This window comes from Myotis myotis, unplaced genomic scaffold (genome assembly GCF_014108235.1).
Source record: "Myotis myotis isolate mMyoMyo1 unplaced genomic scaffold, mMyoMyo1.p scaffold_m19_p_8, whole genome shotgun sequence".
Taxonomy (NCBI): domain Eukaryota; kingdom Metazoa; phylum Chordata; class Mammalia; order Chiroptera; family Vespertilionidae; genus Myotis; species Myotis myotis.
Window position 1 is genome coordinate 37,107,977 of NW_023416390.1, and position 23,070 is coordinate 37,131,046.

Here is a 23,070-nt window from a genome sequence, read left to right on the forward strand (position 1 = left end):
GGCTGGGAGGGCGGCAGTGCGCAGGCTCAGTCCTGCCGGCTCCGTCCACTGGCTCTGGTTGCTGGAGGACGGCGACGGCCGCTGCGGCCGGGACGGGGACGCGGACGTGAGTGCGCGCGCGCGGCCGCCAGGGGTCTGAGCGGAGGGGCCGCGGGCTGCGGGGCGGAGCGGAGCCTAGCGGCGACCATGGTCGCTGATGGCTAGGACGACAAGGAGCGCAGGCGCCGTCCGTCCGCGGGGTCGACCCCGTGCGGGCTGCGGCCACCACGTGACCACGCAGGCTGCGCGCGCCCGTCGGTTCTCGCGGGAAGAGCCTGAGCTCGCTCCGCGTCCTTCCGAGCGCGAGGGCCCGGGGCGGGGCGGCACGGGGGTGCGGTCGCAGGGAACCGAGCGCCGGTTCACTTCCCCGAGCCACGCAGCGGGCGAGAGCGCTGCCCCAGGTGCCGTCCAGGTTGTCTGAGCGCCAGGTGAGGGCCGGTCTCCACCTGTCACCTCTCACTGGTGCGGGGTCTGTGTGCGAACCGCCTCCACCACGTGGGCAGCCTGAGAAGCTCCCTCATCTGTCCTTTTCTTGATTCTGCACTTTTTAAACTCGTGGTAACATACATAAAACATAAAGTTTGCCATTGAGCCAGTTTTAAGTGTACAGTTTCGTGCCATCTGTCCCTTCCTTTGAACGCCTCGAGTCCTGGTTTTGTTCTGAAGGAAGAGGGCCGAACGGAGACAGAGGTCAGCCGCCTAGGGACGGACAGCCCAGGGAGTCCTCAGGAGGTGCAGGGGACCACACCCGGGCAAGAGCAAGGGCAGAGCCGCCCGCTGGCCTCCTGCCCCCTGTCCCCTCCAGCCCGCCTCTGCCCGCGTCCTGTCCTCACTTTCCCAACTTACACCCTTCCCTGGGCAATTTCTTTCTTTTTTTAAAAAAATATTTTTATTGATTTCAGAGAGGAAGGGAGGAGAGAGAAACATCAATGATGAGAGAGAATCATTGATCGGCTGCCTCCTGCACACCCTCTACTGGGGATCGAGCCCTCACCTGGGCATGTGCCCTTGACCAGAATCGAACCCGGGCCCCTTCAGTCCGCAGGCCGATGCTTTGTTCACTGAGCCAGACCAGCTGGGGCAATCATTTCCTTTTCATGGCTCCTAGTAGTCCAGGGTTACAGGTCCCATCGCTTGCTTTTTAGGGCAAGAGCTATGGTGCGGCGTCTGGTCCCCAGGTGGCCTGTGTGGCTCCTCCCGTGGCGGGCAGCCTGCACTCCTGGAGCCTTCGTGCAGCAGAGGACCTGGGCAGGGGCAACCAGAACCCCCTCGTGGGGCAGACTTCATGGAGTCGCGGGCGTTAGCCCCCTTGTTCGCACAGGCAGCTCCTCCACGTCCTCCCAGGCCCCCGAGGTGGTGCTGACCTGCGAGCGCTACCCGGTGCGGCGGCTGCCCTTCTCCACAGTGTCTGAGGAAGACCTGGCCACCTTTGAGCGCATCATCCCCAGGAGGGTCATCACAGACCCAGAGGAGCTGGAGGCTTCGAATGTGGACTGGCTGAGAACCATGAGAGGTGAGCAAGGACCCCCACACCTTTCTTAGGCTGCAGAAAGCTGCTAAGAGGTGACTCTAAGATGCTCTGAGGACAGAATTGATAGAAGTTTATTGGTGGTTGTCATGAGCACTCTGGCTGTGAGTATAGTCTTTCCTATAAGTCACTCGATGTCCTGACCCCCAGATAATATCAGGGGTGCTTGATCGAGGCCACTTGGCCCTCTAGGTTTCCAACACCAACACGGTGACTATGCTGTCCATTTAGCTTTTATTACTTGCAGTTTTAATCCAAATTACAAACACATCAGAACACATACACACAAGTATTGGGGGTTAACAAACTGTTCTCCAGTCCAGGCTATTCACAGAGCAGTGTTTACTGGTCATTCGGAGTCACAGAGGCCTCGGTGTCTGGTGGGGGAAGGTGGGGGTGAGGTATGTTTTGCAAGGAAGACTGCTGAACTACCTTGAGACAGCAAGGCCCCGAAATAATCAACAGTCACCAAGACAGAGACACATGAGCTGTCAGCACGGTTCACTCACAGGAGGGTGAATAGCAAGTGTCAACTGTTCTTAGTTTCACTTCTATTCTTCTTCTCGAGGTGTCTCCCTTCATCTGCACTTGTTTGATTATCTTGTGGTCTCTGAGATTAGCCCTCAAAATCCAAATAAAAATATTTGGCACCGTCCACGAAGATGCTTGGTCATCGTTATACCTTATACATGTGGGTTGCCTCCCTTTTGCTGGCAGCCCAGGACTTGGCTGTTGGCCTAGGCTTTGTGTCCAGATGATAAAGTTCAGACACAAGTTGGAGTTAGTTATTAACTCTGCTCTCCACAGTGGTACATGACACCTTCACATTAAAGGACCAGACAGTCCCCTGGCTGCTCTGAGGCGGTCTGTGTGTTTACTGCTTGCTTCCTCTCAGCTCCTGTGATAGGCTCCTGGAGTCACTGTGACAAAGAACTACAGACGGGGCTTAAGAGAGCAGAGATGGATCCTGCCAATTCTGGAGGCAGCAAGGCCGAGACCAGGTTTCTGCAGGACTGCACTTCCTCCCGAGACTCCAGGGAGGGTCCTTTCTTTCTCCCCCAACTTCTAGGGGACGTCCTTGGCTTGTGACAGCATCAGTCTAGTCTCTGCCTCTTTCATTACATGGGACCTAAGAAACGGCCAAACTTGTAGAGAATTTTTTAAATTTTATTTTTTAAAATTGATTTCAGAGAGGAAGGGAGAGAGAGAGATAGAAACATCAGTGATGAGAGAGGATCATTGATCGGCTGCCTCCTGCATGCCCCCTACTGGGGATCAAGCCTGCAACCTGGGCATGTGCCCTTGACTGGACTCAAACCTGGGACCCTTCAGTCTGCAGACCGATGCTCTATCCACTGAGCCAAACCAGCTAGGGCCTGTAGAGAATTTTTATAAGAGCTTATTTGAGCCAAACTGATGACATATACCGGGGAGCAAGATCTCAAATGTTCCAGAAAATAACAGTTTTGCAGCCTTCGTGCATTTGAAATTAAGGAGGGATCATAATGAAGATTAGATGAGGGTGGGAGAAAGCAAGGTAGGGATTGCATTACAAGATAATTAAGATTAGTGCTCACTTGAGGGTGGCTATGCTTATTTCAAAAGTGTGTTGATGCCCTGACTGGTTTGGCTCAGTGGGTAGAGCATTGGCCTGCGAACTGAGAGGTCCCAGGTTCGATTCCGGTCAAGGGCATGTACCTTGGTTGCGGGCACATCCCCAGTAGGTGTGCAGGAGGCAGCTGATCAATGTTTCTCTCTCATCGATGTTTCTAACTCTCTATCCGTCTCTCTTCCTCTCTGTAAAAAATCAATAAAATGTATTTAAAAAATAAAATAAAATTACTTGAATATTATAAAAAAAAGTGTGTTGATAAAAAAAAAAGTGTTGATGTAGATGCACAAAAACAATTGACAGGGCTTGCTTAAGGCAAAGGTAAACCTTTTACTAAAAAGTTACCTGCATGGGGCGTGACTTCCCAGTTAGGAATTTTTTTTTTTTCTAAACATTTTTATTGATTTCAGAGAGGAATGGAGAGAGAGAGATAGAGAGAAACATCAGTGAAGAGAGAGTCATTGATTGGCTGCTCCCTGCATGTCCACACTGGGGATAGAGCCCACAACCCGGGCTTGTGCTGACAGAGAATCAAACCATGACCTCCTGGTTCATAGGTCGAAACTCAAGCTCTGAGCCACACCCACTAGCCTGATCTCATGGCTTCGTGAAGAGTTAATGATGTAAGAGGAACATGCTTGGTGCTCCTCCTGCGTCTGCAGCCTCCACTCATCTAGTCAGAGTTCTTTCAACAAAACAAAGGTGCAGAAGGGGGGCAGTGGTTAGGGATGCCGACGAACTAGTTCAGGGGGCTCCCACCAGCCACATCTGGGCCTCAAATCATGACAGCAAAGAATTTTAACCAGTGAATAAAAGAAAAATGAACCCATGAGTCCATATGGATATGATTGAATAGCTAAATAAATACACGAGAGAGAAGGAAGGCCCCTCCTTACAGTATAAGGTCAGCTGTTCAGTGCAGGATAGGTGGAAATCCCCATTTGGCAACTATCCTAAGAACTGCTTCAGGCAGGAAAATCAATAGATGCTAAATTCCTGGGGTGAACTTGGAGGAGCAACAGGGTGTCTACATAGTGTCAAGTGTCTGCCCACAATATCCTTAGTAAGTTGCAGTGGAGAAGCCAGGCAAGCACCCCTCCCCTCACATCTGACAACCTTCACCATTACTTAAGTCTGTACCGTCTACCGGCCTCCCACCTCCTCTCAGTGAGCAGACTGACTGCTCTTGTCCTTGAGGTTTGTGGGTGACCGTGGTTGTGTGGGTCATCTCACTAAGGAAGGAGAAAGTGCTTTTGAAGAACCTCCCTTTTCCAGGGAGATCCCCTTCCCGTGTCTAACGCTCTTTTCTGTCTCAGGTTGTAGCAAGGTACTGCTGAAGCCCCGGACATCGGAGGAGGTGTCTCACATCCTCAGGTAAGAAGCCCTCCCTGTGGTATGTGAGTAGACGCCTCCTGAAGACACACAAACACAGACCCCAGGAAGCTGGCAGCCTGTGCAGAGCCAGGCCTCAAACCTCAGAACCTTGGGTGCTGGACTGGGCACGGCATGGGAGTGGCTGCAGACTCCAAGGAAAGTAACCTTTTCTTGAAATAAACCTTTTTATTTTCTATATCAATAAGCTATTATGTTCATGACTAGAGGCCCAGTGTATGAAATTGTGTGAAACCCAGACCCAGCATGCTGCGTCAAGTCCTGCTGGCGCTGCGGGACCCATCAATGCACCTCCTGGTGACCGGTCTTTGGTCGTTCGGCGTTACAACCACTGGGTTTTTATTATATAGATAGGAAAATTGGAAACATAGAAAATCATAAAGAAAAAAGTGCAGCTGTGGCCAGTTTTTCTCAGTGGTTAGAGCATCGGCCCTTGGACCAAAGGGTTGCCTGTTCGATTCCCGGTCAAGGGCATGTATCTTGGTTGCAGGTTCCCCAGCTCTGGTAGAGGTGTGTGCAGGAGGCAACCAATCGATGTGTCTCTCTCCCCCTCCTTATTTCCCTCCACTCTCTAGAAATCAGTGGAAATAATATTCTCAGAATTAAAAAAAAGAAAAGAAAAAATTGCAGCTCTGGTTGGTGTTGCTCAGTGGTTAAGAATGTTTCCCCGTGCATTGAAATGTCGAGGGTCCGATTGTTGGTCAAGGGCATGTACCTGGTTTTCAGGTTCAATCCTGGTGGTCGGTGGTTGGGTTGCTGCCGGGGTCCAGCCCCGGGGGTCCAGGGGTTCCCAAAGGTGTGGACGGAGTCGGCGAAGAATGTTTTACACGGAGACAGCGTTCAGAACTCTCTAGCTCTCTCTAGTCTCCGTGGATCTTCCTGTGCCTGGCTGAGGCCACAGAGAAAGATCCCCAGGCAAATGTCACATTGTATCTAAGACATTGTCATCTTTTTTCCCTCCTCATTTGGCAAATCCATGACCATTTCTTGGTGCAAATTATTCCTCCGTGCCATTTTCGACCCACCTCACAAGTGCCCTACGTTTTACAGTCCCCCAAAGTTGCCAGATCACATCAAGGTGTTCTTGAATTTCACATTAATATATGTCATTGTCCATGTGTGCCTGCTCTCAGAACCCATCGCTAGAGGCTGGCACCTCACGGGGTGGGTTTACTTGATGCACGTGGGCACACTGCCTCCCAGAGATGGGCACACTTGTTTCTCCAAATCCTTTTCCATCCAGTTGCCTTCTCTGCTCTCAGATGTTGGCCCAGAGCGTGTCCCACAGGATGGTGGTGTGGGTGTGGGGAAGAGGGACCTGATGCCCCCCCTGTGCTTGTCCTAGGTACTGTCATGAGAGGAACCTGGCCGTGAACACCCAGGGGGGCAACACGGGCCTGGTGGGGGGCAGTGTCCCCGTTTTTGATGAGATCATCCTGTCTACTGCCCTCATGAACCAGGTCGTCAGCTTTCAGGACATATCTGGTGAGCCTGGCTGCCTGTTGGTGCCATCCTCATCCTTGTCAGCTGCTGGGGCTGGGCAGTAGGGGACCTGGGCCCCGGAAGGAAAGGACCAGGTCTGTCCATGCCCGTTCCTCACGGGGCTGTTACTTAGTTGGTCACTTAGTGACTATTGTGGGCTTGAGGTGAAGGGGATGGGCTGCCCCTTTGGACTCTGACATTTTCCGGCCAGAACCACCTTTTGGGAGTGTGAGTCACATCGCGTGAAGGGGCTTCCTGCTCAGGATGCAGCAGCATCATGGTGTAGGCTTCTTGAGTGGGATGTGTGGGCTGGATCATTCTCTATGGTGGGGGCACCTGGGCACCATAGGGTGTTGAGCAGCATCCCTGGCTTCTACCCACTTGACACAGCACCGCCAACCAAAAATGTGTTGTCACATGTGCCCTGGGGGGCAAATCACCCCTAGTTGAGGACCACTGCCTTATAACAACCCTCTCTTTTCTGCTCTCTTCCATAGGCCTGCGTATATGCATGTACGCATGCGTGTGTGAATACATGTGCATGCATGTGTACAGGGGCACATGGGTGTGCATATGCACATATGAGCACATACATGTGAATGTGTGCAGGTGTATACGTGTGCATGTGTGTTTCTTATTTTTGCCTTATGGGTTTTTCCTCTTTTTCACAGTACTCACAGAGATAACTTCTTGGGGAGGGATGGGGCACAAGCTCCTTTTCTGAGTTCTGGGTTGGATCCTGAGGTGGCAGTTCCTTGGGGGCGGGGGGAGTTCGCACTGCAGGCTCTGCCTGAGTCACCCTGTGCTGAGAGCACCGTGACAGCTCTGCTTGCTCCGCAGGGATCCTGGTTTGCCAGGCGGGGTGCATTTTGGAGGAGCTGAGCCAGTATGTGGAGGAGCGGGACTTCATCATGCCCCTGGATTTGGGAGCGAAGGGCAGCTGCCACATCGGGGGGAACCTGGCGACCAACGCAGGTGGTCTGCGGTTTCTGAGATATGGTTCACTGCGTGGGACTGTCCTGGGCCTGGAAGTGGTGAGCCGGAGCCATTGCTGTGCGTGCAAGTGCGGCCCTGCTCCCAGGAACCCCTGGCCTGGCTCCCTGTGTCCAGGTGCCAGTTTCAGGGCTCTTTCAGCCTTTTCCCAGCTGTTACTGAGCTCACAAGGCCTGTCAGCTCCACACCCTGTGCCTTCGGGTTAGCGTTCATTCCTCTTTCGAAGGCCCACAACTGTGTGGACACCGGGGTTGTGCCCAGGCTGCCCTCAGGCCCCAGTCATCCAGCCCAGGCCGGGACCTGTGGGTTCCACATAGCACCTGCTCAGGAGGCCCTGCTCTGGCTTCCCGAGGCACTGCTGCTGGGTCTGTGGCTTCTGGGTCCACGTGAGGCGCTCTAGGCAGCATTCACCGTGAGCAGGTTCCCACAACCCAGCGACGTTCCACCAGTCAGCTTCCAGGTGGGCTGTGTGCAGAGAAGGAGCAAGGTTCTGTTGGCCTTTACTCACACCATCGCTGGCTGCCCCTCCAGGGGTATTGGAGTCCCTTTCCCTGAACCCTCACTGGCTCCTGCTTAGACACCTCATGGTTTTGTTTTTTTAAATATACTTTTTATTGATTTCAGAGAGAGAGGGAGAAAGAGATAGAAACATCAATGATGAGAGAGAATCATTGATTGGCTGCCTCCAGCACACCCCCTTCTGGGGATCGAGCTCACAACCCGGGCATGTGCCCTTGACCAGAATCGAACCAGGGAGCTTTCAGTCTGCAGGCCGACACTCTAGCCACTGAGCCAAACCAGCTAGGACACACCTCATGGTTTTTTAAAGCCTGGAACCTTCTGTCCTGTTACCCAAGGGTGGACTGAACATAAATACACGCTGGACTTTCATCTGCTAATTCACAACATTTTAATAGCTTTGTTTTCTAGCCAGCTGCACATTTTTATTTTTTTAAAATATATTTTTATTGATTTCAGAGAGGAAGGAAGAAGGGGAGAGAGAGAGAAACATCAGTGATGAGAGAGAATCATTGATCAGCTGCCTCCTGCACTCCCCACACTGGGGATCGAGCCCGCAACCTGGGCATGTGCTCTGACTGGGAATCGAACCATGACCTTCTGGTTCATAGGTCGATGTTCAACCACTGAACCACGCTGGCTGGGCTGCACATTATTTTTATTGTAACTCACTTTGCCATGTTTATGAGGTGTGTCCTGCTCCACCCTCAGGTGTAGGCCCTGTTGTACCCCCAGGTGTGGGTCCTGTTGTAGCAACAGGTTGGGCCCTGCTCCATCTCCCGGTGTGGCTCTGCTTCGGGCCAGCTTCCTTTGAGAACTGGGCCCTGAGCCTCTTGGTTGGGGGGCGGGATTTCACTGCAGCCCGGGAAGAAAAGTCCTTCCTTCAGCCTGATTGTCCCCACTCTGGGGCCCCTGCTTTCCTAGACACCTGTTTCTCTTCTCCCTTGCCAGGTGCTTGCCGACGGCACCGTCCTGAACTGCCTCACCTCCCTGCGGAAGGACAACACGGGCTATGACCTGAAGCAGCTCTTCATTGGGTCAGAGGGCACCCTGGGGGTCATTACCGCCGTGTCCATCTTGTGTCCACCCAAGCCCAGGGCTGTGAACGTGGCTTTCCTCGGTAGGTGGAGTGCCTTCCGCCCCCATGGTTTGAGAGAGCGGATGGACAGGGCCCTTGTAGGACTCCCCATTTCTCCTAGCTTCTCGCTCTTTCCAAAGGGATCCAGGATCTGGCTTTGGTGTCCAGTCAGGTCTGGAGTCATGCTTGCGGGTTCTGGGCAGACTAACCTCACTTTGTAACAAAGTCGAGCTTCCTCAGCCCTCTCACCCACTTGTCATTTATGGAGCATATACCTAAGATTCTGTGGGAAGTATTGTCATTGGGCATAAGGCCAAGGACACCGATCTTCATTATGTGGGGTGATCAGATGGAGGCCCTCCCTGGCTCTTCAGCAAACGCACACGTGCCGTTTCCACCATAGAGGAACCATCACCACCTGCCTCCCTTCCCAGCGGACTTGAACCACAACCTTACATCTGCTTCCCTCAGTCCCTGTCCTTCATCTGCTCCCACCTCTTTTCTTGCCTTCATTCCATTGGGTAGGTGTGTGGTCCGTCTCCTGTGCTTGTTCAGGAGGGATGCCAACCACCAGTCTTCTAGAGGATTCCACGGGCTCCTAACGTACCAATGCGGTCAGTCCGTGCCATCAGTGTCTTCCCACTGGGACAGTCATGATTGTGGGGACATTAGTTGTTTCTTCCCCTCCTGACTTTAAATGTCCCCTCTTGTCTGAATTCTTGATCCCATTTGTCTTAATCTCTCAGATCATAATTACCCTTATTTGATCAATGTGCCATTTTCCTTCCCCTCCTCATTCCTTCTTCGTCAGACTTCCTGCTGGGCTCATCTCCTTGTAAACACATCCTCGAGCATCCTTTGGGGAACACCCGCTGGCGATGAGTTCCCACTGTCAGTTTGTCTGAAAATGCCTTAATTGACACTCATTCTCGAGAGGCGCCATCACTAGGCGTGCAGGTTCAGGTGGGCACTCGTTTCCTTCTTCCACTGAAAATGCTCCACTCTGGGCGGCCTCCACGGCTGCTCTGAAGAGGTCTGTCTCTTTCTTCCTCTGGATCCTTGGTCCTTCGTGGTTTTCAGTACGTTTCTCTAGGTCTCCCTGGTCTGGTGTCTTGTCAGTTGCAGTATTGCCCATTTCCTTTCCTCAACCTGTGATTACACATGTGGCATCGTTTGTCTGCCCTCCCGTCTCTCACCCTCTTCCATTCTTTCCTTCCCGTTCACCGCCTGTGTTGCATTCTAACTGCTTCTTCGATTTGTTCAGTTCGCTAATGTGTCCTTTTGCGTGTGTCCCCATGCAGCCGCACCCTTGGTGCAGCTTCCGCAGGCCTCTGCAGTCCCAGGCTCTTCTCTCTGGGACACTCTTCCTGACATCTCTGTGACCTCTGACCCCTGACCCCTCCCCACTGCCATCCCAGCCCTTTCCGCCTACAGCAGTACACTCGGTCTCTTCTGCCCTCCAGCTGGAGGGTCAGCCCCCCCTGTCCTGGCACCACTGTGACCTCTCAGTGTTCCGTGAATATGTCTTGAGCGAGTCGTGAGGAAACCGTGGGCATCCTTGGCGAGCCTTCTGTCTTCATCATCTTCAGAACCTGTGATGTGCTTGTTGGCTGACAGGTGGCATTTCCCTCGGCAGTGCTTCTGCAGCTCCGAGAGGCTGCCTCGCACGCCAGCTGGGAGTCGGGTTGGCAGGCTGCTTTACAGGGGACCTGGGTGGGCCTGGGCGAGGCTCAGGGCTGGCGTGTTCCTGAGGTGCTGTGTCCCGTGCAGGTTGCCCAGGCTTTGCTGAGGTTTTGCAGACTTTCAGCACTTGCAAGAGGATGCTGGGGGAGATCCTGTCAGCATACGAGTTCATGGATGCTGAGTGCATGCAGCTGGTCAGGCACCACCTCCACCTCACCAGCCCAGTGCAAGGTACTGACCCACCCACCTGCCACTCCTTTTAGGCTGTCTGCACGGATGGCTCAAGCTGTCAGGCCATTCTGTGCGGGAGGGGGCAGGAAGGAGGATACTGGCCCCTCTGCAGCTGTGGTGTCACCACTATTGGATGAGCACAGGAGTCTCATTTACTTTTGTTTTAAATGTGCCCTCGGTTAGTTCAGTGAATGCAGCCCATTGGGGCATAGCTCTGGGATCTTCAAAACAACCAAGCGCGCTTGTCGGAAATGCCCCGTCTCCAGAACCAGGAGAGGTACCTCCATGACACGCTCACCCTCCGACCTCAGCGAGCAAGTCACAGGTGCTGGGTGTGACTCAGATAGGGTTTTGGAAGGCAGTTTGCATTATGACCCGAAAAATATTCAGCTGGAGGTCTTGGTGATGTTACTTCTGAGGTCTATCCTAAAGAAATCGTTATTGTCTTAGCTGCCCTAATAGAACCCCACAGACTGGGTGGCTTAAACAAAAGAAATTTATTTCTCACGGTTCTGGAGGCTGAGTTCCATTAGGGTTGATTCCCGGTGAGCCCCACTTCCTGGCGTGCAGGTGGCCACCTTCTCACTGTGTCCTCAGATGGAGGCCAGAGAGAGCTCTGGTGCCTCCTCCTCCTCTTAGGAGGGCGCGTGCTCTGCAGGATCAGAGCTCCACCCTCTGACCTCATTTAACTTTCTTAAAGGCTTGATCTTCAAATGGTCACATGGGGGTTGGGTTAGGACTTCACCATGGGAATTTGGGGTGGGGGGGGGCGACAACACAGTTTAGTCATAACAATTATAAATATGGAAAGACCCCAATTTTGAATGAGATGCTACTCTTAGTATAAAGTAGGAAACAACATAAATGCCCAGTGGTAAAGAAATAAGACATATACAACCTTTGGAAAGATGGTGGGCCCCTGGGTGGACGGTGCGTCTCCCTCGGTTGGCAAGAGCGCCTCCTGCAATGCGAGCTTCACAGTGTCACCTGGGTTGTTCCTGTGTTTCCAGTGAATGTGGTTTGTTACAGTGAAAGATCTGTTTTTAAACTGTCTGAATTTCAGCCTCAGCCCCTGCTCTGCAGGCTCCTGGCCCCGGAGCTTCCTGACTCAGCCTGACGGCCCTGCCTCTGCCCATCTTGCCTTCTGCCCTCTCCAGAAAGTCAGTTCTATGTCTTGGTCGAGACCTCAGGCTCCAGAGTGGAGCACGATGCCGAGAAGCTGAGCAGCTTCCTGGAACATGCCCTGGCCTCCGGCCTGGTGACCGACGGGACCCTGGCCACCGACCAGGGGAAAATCAAGGTGTGTGTGTGCTAGCGGCCCTCGTCCTCTGCCCAGCCTGGCTCAGCTGAGCCGTGTGGAAGGCCCCGTGTCCACTGGGAGTGTGGCTGGTGGCTGGACCTGAGTGGCTGTCTCAGCTTTGGTAGAAGAACCTCTTTGGAAGCGCACTCTTGGTGTCTAGGTATTTTCTTTTTTCTTTTTTTTAAAAATATATTTTATTGATTTTTTACAGAGAGGAAGGGAGAGAGATAGAGAGTCAGAAACATCGATGAAAGAGAAACATCGATCAGCTGCCTCCTGCACATCGGATGTGCCCGCAACCCAGGTACATGCCCTTGACCGGAATTGAACCTGGGACCTTTCAGTCCGCAGGCCGACACTCTATCCACTGAGCCAAACCGGTTTTGGCGGTGTCTAGGTATTTTCAGCGGTGTTTTAAACAGAGGCAGAGAGGACTGTGCGGGCTGTGGGAGCGTTAGTGTGATGCTGAGCCAGTTGTGGGGGTGAGACGTTTCCCTGAGGATGACTCGGCACCAAGAGTGACTTGGCCTCTGTGGCCAAAGGAAGGAAGGGGGGGGCCTGGCATATGGGAGCCATTATCACCATGGGGGGCCTAGGGCAGGGGAGCCATCGTCACCATGGGGGAAGGTGAGGGCCGGAGCAGGGGAGCCATCCTCAACAGCACAGGGCCTTTGTCCCCTCCTCCTCCTCCCCACATGGTCCCCTGAGCTGCAGTGTGGAGAGTGGCCAGCAGGGGGCAGGAAGTCCACAGGACAGTGGTAGGAATGGGACCTGGGTGGGTCTGATTTGGCTGAGTGGAGAGTGGGATCTTGTTTTCTTTTCTTTCTTTCTTTTTTTTTTGTTGATCCTCATCAGAGGATATTTTTTCCATTGATTGTAAGAGAGAGTGGAAAGGAGGGGATAGGGCAAGAGAGAGAAAGAGAGGAGAGAGATGTGTGTGAGAGAGACACGTGAATTGGTTGCCTCCCGCACACACTCTGACCAGGGCTGGGGATCAAACCTGCAACCCAGGTACATGCCCTTGACCGGGAATCAAACCTGAGACCCTCTGGTCCTCAGGCTGATGCTCTATCCACGGAGCCACACTGGCCAGGGCTCATTGTCTCTTAGTGGTTGGTTACTGACTTTATTCCTCTACTTTCTAATTAAACCCTTTTCTCTACAGTTACTTTTATGGTAGTTAGATATTATATGTAAGGAGTTACAGCAATATCTGACCCAGGCCCCTGTTGAGCGCGGTGGCTAGGCAGCCTGAGCTGCCGCTCTGCCCACAAGTGCCCTCCCTCCCTGTCCCCCGGCCCAGGCAGAGCCGCCTCTATTGGTTTTGCTGCAGAAGACAGGACAGACACCACTGTGCTGCAGGCGTCTGCTTGGAGCTCCTGGGGGAGCAGGTTACATGAGCCTGGGTGGGGACCCTTCCTCAGAGGGTGACCCTTCAGAGCAGTGGTTCTCAACCTGTGGGTTGCGACCCCTTTGGCGGTCGAACGACCCTTTCACAGGAGTCGCCTAAGACCATCCCGCATATGAGATATTTACATTACGATTCCTAACAGTAGCAATATTACAGTTATGAAGTAGCAACGAAAATAATGTTATGGTTGGGTCACAACATGAGGAACTATATTTAAAGGGCCAGAAGGTTGAGAACCACTGCCTCAGAGGGTGACTGCTATCCCATTGGGGGGAGGCAAGAATACGCTGGTCCTGGCCCGTCCAGACTGCTGGCTCCACAGCCCTGTTCTCAGATGGTGGTACCCAGAGGTGATGGGGGTGGGCTGGGCCGGCTTCCCTCCCAGGTGGGCAGGAATTGCGGGGGCATCCAGACAGGGAGATGGCTAGGTGTGGGGGCTGGGAAGGGGCACTGAGCAAAGGTGGGATGGAGGGGAGTGCCCCAGGAGGCCTGTGCAGAACATCCCTGAGCTGGTGGGACAGAACAGGTGGGCAGGGGGAGCAATCTTGTGGCCGTGCACTGGCAATGAATGTGATGGAGGTGAGCGGGGCCTGCAGGCAGCAGTGGGCATGACAGCTGAGCAGCAAGTGAGGTTTGATCCCGGCCCTGGTCAGAGTGTGTGTGGGAGGCAACCAAAAAATATCCTCTAGGGTCCCCGTGGCTCCAGCATCTCTGCAGGGACATCCCTGGGCTCTGGGTGTGTGAGGGGCCAGGCCAGTAGGACCTACTGATAGTCGGGGCACCGATGACCTGTGGGGCTATCACAATCGATGAGGGAATTTTTAGAGGTGCTCATGGTACTGTGCTTATGTTAAAAACAAAAGGAGCGTCCTTACCTAGTAGACATTTCTCGGTGACGTTTCCTGAGATGGTGGGGTGTGTGGGGCAGGAGTCGGGGCAAGGCCCAGGTGGGACAGTAGGGCCCAGTGGTGGCACAGCACATTGTCTCTGCTCCCTCACGACGGCCTCAAATGCCCACAGTGACAAATTAACTGAACAAGTAAACCACAGCTGGGTTTGTGTGGAAGGGCAGCACTGCCGCAACAAGCTCCCTCGACCCCATCCCCAGGCCCTGCACCCCCGACTGTCCCTGCTCCAGCCACCAGCATCCCCATCCCACCCATGCCCCATGTGTCCCCGGGCAGCCCAGGGCCCATCCTTGGGGGCCTTCCCAGCCCCTCGTCCCCAGGCAGCCCCGACCAGCCATGCCCACCCTATCACCCAGACCTACAAGACATAGTGTCATTGCCCATCCCCTTCCAGAAGGGGGCTCTCAGAGCCTCAGTCGCTGGCACTGGTGCTGTCGGGCTGCATCTGGGACCTTGTTGAGTATGGGCTCTTGGATGGAAGCCCCATGCCTGCCACAACAGCAGTGTCACCCCCAAAGCAGCCGCCGTTGTCATGCCCATCACTGTGGACACCCAGTGCAGTCAGGTGTTGACTTTGCCTGTTTCTTCCTGTCCCCCAGATGCTGTGGGCCCTGCGGGAGAGGATCACGGAGGCGCTGACCCGGGATGGTTATGTGTACAAGTACGACATCTCTTTGCCCGTGGACAGGCTCTATGACCTTGTGACCGACCTGCGCGCCCGCCTTGGCCCCCAGGCCAAGCACGTGGTGGGCTATGGCCACCTGGGTGAGCAGAGCTGGGCGGGTGGACCGTGGTTAACCATGGGCTAGCTCAGCGCCACGTCCATGCTCTGAACAGTGATGGAGAAAGCCTGGGGTTGAGAGATTCCTAACCGTTTTTCTGAGTCTTTTAGGTGTTTGGGGGGGTGGGGGGGCAGTGACACCGGCTGTGGGAGCTCCGTGGAGCGCTGTAGGGCATGGGCCCTGACCCCAGAGTCTGAGCAGGTCTGAGATACCTGACCACACCACATCACACTGTCCCACGTGGGCTGGAGGTCCCCAGCGAGGGCAGCAGTGACTCTGGTTAGGGGACAGCACAGGACAGTCTGTGGGACTCGAGTCGGTGTGAAGCATCAGGAAGGATTGGTAACTTCGGCTGCATGGAAAGTGAATGATCCTGTTCCTCAAACAACCTTCAGGGGAATGATGGCTGGCGAAGCTTGGGTCTCACAACTCTAGTGTTTGGGGAGGGGCAGGGAGCGGGCACAGGGTCACTGGGGTAACGTTGAGGGAGGCTGTTTTCCCTGAGAATTTGGACTCCAGAGTGGGTGAACCTGTCGTGGTCACAGTGGACTGAGGGGCTCTCCCTCTGAAATCAGGAGCGAATGTTGGGTTTGTTGGTGCTTCTGTAATAGTCAGCGATCAAAGGACATTGGGCCCTCCTGGCTGATGGGGCCATATTCCTAGGATGGGCCTGCTTGGCTATGGTCCTTCCTGTATCTCGACCCCACTTACTTAATTCTACATGGGTATTTTTATGGTGCTGTTGCCCTGTCAGGATCCTTGGTTCTGTCTGGGTTAATGTTGGGGTGGTGGTCCCTTCCCCACAATCTCTGGAAGTCTGTGTACCGTGGAGTTTTCTCCTCGAGTGTTTGGAGAACTTGCCAATGAAGATAAGTGGCTGGAAGTTTGTGTGTTTGGGGGGCAACTGCAGACCAGTTTCCTGAATGTCTGCAGGTTATTCCAGCTTGCCTTTTCTTCTGAACTGGTCCTGACAATTTTTCTTTCTGAGAATTTGTCCATTTCTTCTAGAATTTCAGATGTATTGGCATAACAGTGTTCATGATATTCGCATGTTTCCTTGCATGGTATCAGCATGGCCGGGGAAGTACTCAGCCAGGACAGTAGCTGTCACTCAGCCACAGTGACTCCGAGTCCATGTGTCATCGTAAGCAAAGCGTGACTTCCCTTCGGACTTCAGTGGGAGGGTGGAATGTCCGTGTGTGTGATGTTTGGAGCCCACTTGCTGGGACTCTGTTTCCTGGCCTCTCTGCTGCTGGCATGCCCCTGCCCTGCCCTTCCACAGCCCTGACCTCAGCCCCAGGCTCCCAGAAGGCCTGGTGGGGGGCGACTCCGGGACTGGTCCGCCTCAGCAGCTAGAGGTGCCCCAGCATTTGTGCAGAAGTCCCACAGTTTATTTTTTTATTTTTTTTTATTTTTATATATTTTTATTGATTTCAGAGAGGAAGGTAGAGGGAGAAAGAGATAGAAACATCAGTGATGAGAGAATCATTGATCAGCTGCCTCCTGTACGCCCCCTACTGGGGATCAAGCCCACAAACCCGGGCATGTGCCCTTTACCGGAATCGAACCCGGGACCCTTCAATCCTCAGGCTGATGCTCTATCCACTGAGCCAAACTGGTTAGGGCTGCCCCACAGTTTTGATGGTACATTATCTTTAGTTCTAAATATTTTTTCATCTTCATTGTCATTTCTGCTTTGACCCATGGGTTAGGCAGATTTATGTGTGTGTTTTCTTTTTTCAGAAATGTTTTTAAATTCACAAACATATGGGAATTTTCTAGCTATTTTAAAAATTGTTGACTTGCTTTTAATTGCACTGGAGCCAGAGAACTGGGCCTGTGTCACACTGAAACCAGTCAGCGGCCCAGTGGGCCCAGTGTGTGGTCTGATTCCACGACTGTGATGACTATTTGGAGAGAGCTGCCCTCTGAAGTCCTGGAGCCGTGTTTGCACAGATCCACAGAGAAGTGCTCACGTGGAGTTTAATCCTCCACATCCTGCTGGTTGTCAGAGCATCAGTCTCCAGGTGACAGGATAATCTGTCTCTCTTTCTAGCTGTCAGTTTGGAAGATAGGAGATGAGAACTGTCCTTTCATTCTGCTAAATGAGTCTTTTTATCTTCACAGTTTCGTTTGTCATGGAGCCTCCTTTGTTTGATGTTCTACAGGAGTATTAGCTTTCCTCTATTTGGTGTTTGTCTGACATACTGGTTTTCCTCCTGTGACTTTTAGCTGTTTTCTGTCCATGACTTACATAGGTGTCTTGAAGACAGCATGGAGCTGGGGTTTCTTCTTCATCATTGGCCACTCATTGTCTTTAAACTGAAGCGTTTGGTTTATTTGTGTTGGGGGGGGAAGGCTCAACTTCTCCCCCTGCCCTCCTAGAGTCTTTGTCTGGGGCCCTGGAAGCAAGACCCATAAGACACAGAGTACAAGAAACAAACAAGTTCACCAACAGGTGCATCTCACACACACACAGGGCTCAGCGATGAGGAGCTCAAAGGCACTCAGGACACAGGCATCTCATCAGAGAAGTCACAGAGGAAGGATGAGGACATGTAGCTTCTCAGGCAGCAACCGTGGGAAGGTCAATAATGACCTGGGGAAATGGACCGCCAGCTGTTACGTGAATTCCTCTCCTGCGTCTCAGGCTGATCAGGGCCCAGCATTTCTGACAATGATTTCTGTCCTTCCTGGTGCGGGGGTGGGAGTCGGGGTGGGGACAGCGGGGACACGTTTGCATGATGTCCTGCTCTAGGTGAAAGGCCGGCCCGATTATCACCCGCCTGTTCCTACACTGTTTCTGGAGTAGATCTCAGTCTAGTCTGTGTTTCAGCCCAAGTGGTCATGCTGTTGCTGGTATTCGTGTGGTCAGTGTTGGTCCAGACCTGGGTAAACCTCTAGTCCTGCTCTGTCTGCTTTCATAGCCCCCGTCTGGGCCTCATCTTTTAGAATTTCCTACTAGGGACGTAGGTGACAGAATATCTTAGACTTTATTTGCCTGAAAAGCTATTGATTTTGTTCTGAAACGGATTTCAGCAATTTGGGTTTGACAAGTTCTTTTCTCTCTGCAGCATGAGGTGTCACTCTGCCGTCTTCCAACTGTATCACTGGGAATTTAGCCGCCAGGGCACATGTCCCATGGAAAGGAATCCGTTTTTCCTTTCTTGCTGCTTCTATGACCTTGTGTCCCTCTGGTTCATCTGGGTGACAGCTGTGTCCTGCCGGGTCTGCCCTTGTGTCTTCAAACGCTGTTCTCCCTCATCCTGCTTCCCCAGCTCTGTTTCTAGAACTGCAGCCCAGTGCTCGAGGTCTCCTGCCCCATCACTGATCGCAAGTTCCTGTGATGTGGGCCTCGGTTCTTGCTACATTCAGAGCATTTTGCCGTCTTCCAGGTCACGAGTCTTGCTTTGCTATGTGCTGTGTCCTGTTAAACCTGTTCACTGAGTCGTATGCTTCAGCCATTACACTATTTTTTCTAATATGTTTTTATTGATTTTTTTTTTTTTTTTTTTTAGAATGAAAGGAAGGGAGAGGGATAGAGAAATAGAAACATCAGTGAGAGAGAAATATCAATTGGCCACCTTCCACACACCCACACTGGGGGGTTGAGCCCACCACCCAGGCATGTGTCCTGACCAGTAATCAAACCTTGACCTCTTGGTGCATGAGATGATGCTCAACCAACTGAGCCACACCAGCCAGCAGTGTTTTGTATTTTTTAATTTCTTATTTCTTTAAAAAAAATTTTTTTTATTGATTTCAGAGAGGAAGGGAGAGGTAGCGAGAGATAGAAACATCAATGATGAGAGAGACCCACCGATCAGTTGCCTCCTGCATGCCCCACACTGGGGATCGAGCCCACGACCTGGGCATGTGCCCTTGACTGGAATCGAACCTGGGACCCTTCAGTCGCAGGCCGACACTCTAGCTAGCCACTGAGCCAAACCAGCTAGGGCAATCTCTTATTTCTTTAAACATATGAAACATTTACGTTCTGTTTCTGGAAATGGCTGGATGGCGAGTCTCTGTGGCCGGATTCTGCTGCCCTGGTTCTTGGTGGCTTTGTTTTGTGTGGCCTGGGCTGTAGTTTGTGGCCTGGGCTCGTATGTCTTAGTTCTTTGCCTGTGGAAATGTTGAGGCCAGGGTTGGAGTTTGTGCAGGGGGTGGGTGCAGATCTAGGCCGCCCAGCCTGGAACCTCCCAATTATTCACCTTCTGAGCTCAGTGTCTGTGGACCACCAGGTAGTGTGAACTTGGGCTGTAAACTCTGTGCTGGTTGATGGTTGTGAATATCCAGGTGTCAGTGGAGGTGCGTCTCCTCCACACACAGTTCCCTGAGCAAGGAAAGCCTGTGGTGGCATTTTCAGTTGCCTTTGCCCTGAGTGTGTCAGTGAGGACCATTTTTGGTTGGAGGGGGTCCCTGCTATGCACCCTACATTTGAAACACCCTCATGGAGGGAGTGGGTGTAAGAAGCTCAAGGTCACTGGGTCAGAGGCCACATGCCTGCCCTCATTGCCTCCTCTGTTGCCCTCGGTTTGCTGTGCTTTTTCCTGCCTCTGGGAGCCCCTTCCTCTGGCCTCCAAATCTCCCTGCCCCTCAGGATGGATAGCAACCCTCACTGGGCCTGGCCCACTGTCTGCTCAACCCCTCTACTTTCCTGACCACTGTCTTGGTCATGGGGCCTCTTCTCTGTATGTTTGCACTGGCTCCAGGGCATGCTGGTCACATCCAATGCTTCCTGGGTGTTGCCTCCCAGGTCTCCCAGGGCCAGCACAATTCCTGCCCCCCAGACTCCCTGCAGGCCCCTCCTCAGTGGTAACTCCACTATCTGCTCTCATGACCCCACTGGGTGCAGGCACACCCTAGGCTCCCTCCAGCCAGCTCACAGCCCCAGCCAGCGCCTGGGTTACTCTCATGTCTCTTGTCGTTGCTGTGGGACCCCGAGAGGGTGCATGTAGACGGCGAGCCCGGCTATCCCCAGGGCCAGAGTCAGCATGTGTTCGGTCAGTTCTGGAAAGCCAGGGCCCAGAGGGTCTCATTGAGAGCAACAGGGGGCCAGGTGTACCTGAGAGGAGGCAGGTGGGGATCCAGGACTTTGTTTGTGGTGGGTGTTGGCTGGGCAGCCTCAGAGGGGGCACCCTGGGGGTGGGGCAGGCTCCCATGGTGTCCGTGGAGGTGTCTGGTGGGGATGGGGTCATACTGGGCATTGTTGGAGATGTGAATCTGGTGACAGCCATCAGTGTGATCAGATTCCAGGGCTCTCCGTTGGGAGCCCTTGGAAGATGTTGAGCTGATGGAGGGAAGACCAGGTCGGGGAGAACTGGCGAGAGAAATGAGCAAAAGCCAAGGGAGCTGGGCCCCCTGAAGAGGCTGCTCTGTCACTGCAGGTCAGTGGCTGGTGGCTTGAAGGGCTGGAACCAGACAGAGGGCGGGAAGGGGCTCTCTGGGAGGGGGCTTAAGAGGTGGAGAGGACAGGGCTCTTGGGGGCCCTGCCCAGCCTGACCCATGGTTCCCTGTCCCTCCAGGGGATGGCAACCTGCACCTCAATGTAACAGCAGAGGCCTTCAGCCCGTCGCTGCTGGGTGACCTGGAGCCCTACGTGTACGAGTGGACAGCGGGGCAGCGGGGCAGCGTCAGCGCGGAGCATGGTGTCGGCTTCAAGAAGCAGAGCGTCCTTGGTTACAGCAAACCGCCTGAAGCCCTGCGGCTCATGCAGCAGCTCAAGACCCTCCTGGACCCCAAGGGCATCCTGAACCCCTACAAGACGTTGCCCACCCGGGCCTGACAAGGCATTGGGGTCAGCAGGAGTGGCCTTCGTCCAGTCCTGGTTTGCTCATTGGGATGGGTGCACAGGGCGGGCGTGGGCTCAGGCCTCCATCCCATAGAGCCCCCTGGTTGGAGGGTTGGGAGCTGGCTCCGAGGAGCTGGGACTCACTCTAGGGCAGGATTCCTCTGGTGGCTCCGCAGGTTACATAGTGTGAGCAGAGAGGAGAGAGCGGCTATGTGCTGCCCTGGCCACGCTGCCTGGCCTATAAGGAGACACCTCATGTCCCTGCACAGGTAGGGAGTGGGGTCTCCTGCCGGCATGTCCTGGGTGGGCCGGTGTATGAACGGTTCTGCCCACTCAGAAATAGACCAGGTGGCACCAGCCTTGCTTGAGAGCCGAAATCCTGGGAGGAGCATTATGGTCCTGCTTCCCCTTCTTCCCCCACCCCCAGCCCAGGCTGTGCAAGCCACTCGGTCAGGCCAGCGGTGATCAACTCCGTCAATAGCCCAGAGCACCCGTCCCACCAGGGCTCTGACCACCAGAGCCTGGCTCACCAGGTGCTTTACCGGGACGTGGAATGGGTGACTGCTGGGCCCGGGAATGTATCCTTTCCCTCAACAGTTGTCAGAGCTCAGGCGTTCATTTCTCACACTTGGCAGTCTACTGTGATGAGTCCACGCAGGTGGGCTGTGCCGCGATGAAGCCCCCGCAGGCACACGTACTAGTACAGCCTCACTGCACACAGCCCTCCTGTGTTCCTGTTTCTTCAGTGACCCTAACGCGGCTGTCTCTGCTGACCGGTGGCTCCGGACAGCTGCTAGGGCTGTGGAGACAGCCTGGGAAGTAGGGCACGTTTTCTCTTTCTGGCTGTCGTGAACTCCCAGTAAAAACGGAATTATTCAGGACACTTTCCTTGCTTTTGTTATTAGAGAAATAATCTCCTAAAAGCCCGTGGTGAAGTGCCCGTGTGCCATGTTCCCTAAGCATCGAATACTGGGGGCTGCCAGAGAGACCGGGCCTGGCTACCTCTGAGAGTGGCTGCCCCCTCCCTAGACCCTGTCCTGTCCACATCTCCACCCCTGTCCCACCTGAGGCTTAGAGCCCTGCCTCATGGGGCCCCTGAGGCTGAGGTTCAGGTGGTTTTCCCACCGTCAGTTCAGGTTTGCAGTGATTTCTCAATAATAGTTTTATGACTAAGCAAGTTTATTTTGGAGAATTCAAATAATGCATGAAATATTAAAAGGCTAAGAATTTTGAGGCATTTTCTGCTAGAGTAGCAGGAAGTCTTTGCAAAGGTGGCCCAGGGGTTCTGGGAACAAGTGTTGGAGGATCCTCCATTTCCCTGGGACACAAGCTGCTCCCCAAAATGTCAAAATGTGAAGTGCCCTGCATTTCACTCCTGGGGTTGCACTACAGAATCCACTTGTGCACAGGTCTATACATGTATGCAGTACATACTTGTACACATGCACAGACACAGTGTACACAGACATGGTTCACACAGGCCCACATAACGTACACATATTACACGCACACAGGCTTGTCCCCAGAACAAGCACAGAGCACTGTCTGCACCTGGCATCCGTTGCTGGACAGGTGGGGGCTGGCCTTTTAGAAAAGGAGGTGACGTGTGCCTCTGAGACCCCGAGACAGAGGGACAGCAAGAAGGGGGAGAAGGGGGCAGCCACCTGCTCCCAAGAGAGAACATCAGCTTGAGTAAGCTGGTTGCACACAGAACCTTCCGGTGTGTTGAGGCTGTAGCTGGGCTCACTTTGGGGAGGGCGCCTGGCTGTCGGGGTAGGAGATTTATTTTTTATAATTTTTGGATGCCTTGCACTTTTTTTTGGCTAAGTGCATGTACACTTTAGAAACAAAACAGGACAAACCAGGTGACAAGCTGATTCAGAGATCCGGGTGGGGTGGGGGGGCGCCAGCTGCCTCCTGCACGCACCTCCCCCCCGCCCCCCGCCCCCTGTGGATCAAGCCTGAAACCTGGGCCCAGGCATGTGCCTTGACCAGGAATCTGAGCGGCGGGGCAGAGGCATCTTATCTTTTTACAGCCTTGTTTCATTCTCCAGTTTCCCCAGGGCTGTAAGGAAACTTATCTATGCTTAGTAGGGTGAATAATTGTGAAACAACTGTGGCTATGTTCTTAATGCGTGCCCTCCCCACTATCATTTTCACACACCCAGAAAATCCTGTTGGAACCAACTGGAAAGTCTGACTAAACGGCTGGATGCCACTGCAGACCCCCTGGGCCCATGTGCCCTCGGGGAACTCGCTCCCTGTGGCCCCGAATGTCACCAAAGCTGGTGGAGTGCCCATCAGAGCAGAGCGCACCG

At 53.6% G+C, this 23,070-nt stretch overlaps 1 protein-coding gene across 4 annotated transcripts; it reads left to right on the forward strand.

Moving 5' to 3' along the window:
- Positions 1-3: 3 nt before the first annotated feature.
- Positions 4-21,635, forward strand: D2HGDH (D-2-hydroxyglutarate dehydrogenase). 4 transcript variants are annotated; one of them, XM_036319838.1, is made up of 10 exons: positions 4-106; positions 1,185-1,552; positions 4,496-4,553; positions 5,917-6,056; positions 6,894-7,087; positions 8,517-8,685; positions 10,414-10,557; positions 11,715-11,857; positions 14,776-14,941; positions 20,487-21,635. In XM_036319838.1, the coding sequence occupies exons 2-10, from the start codon at positions 1,195-1,197 to the stop codon at positions 20,744-20,746; spliced, it is 1,632 nt and encodes a 543-aa protein (XP_036175731.1). In that variant the 5' UTR covers positions 4-106; positions 1,185-1,194; the 3' UTR covers positions 20,747-21,635. The 4 variants fall into 4 exon arrangements, with proteins under 4 accessions (XP_036175731.1, XP_036175733.1, XP_036175732.1 ...); XM_036319840.1 differs by having other exon boundaries at positions 14,776-14,837; positions 20,487-20,695; XM_036319839.1 differs by lacking the exon at positions 4-106 and adding an exon at positions 147-467.
- The last annotated feature ends 1,435 nt before the right edge of the window (positions 21,636-23,070 follow it).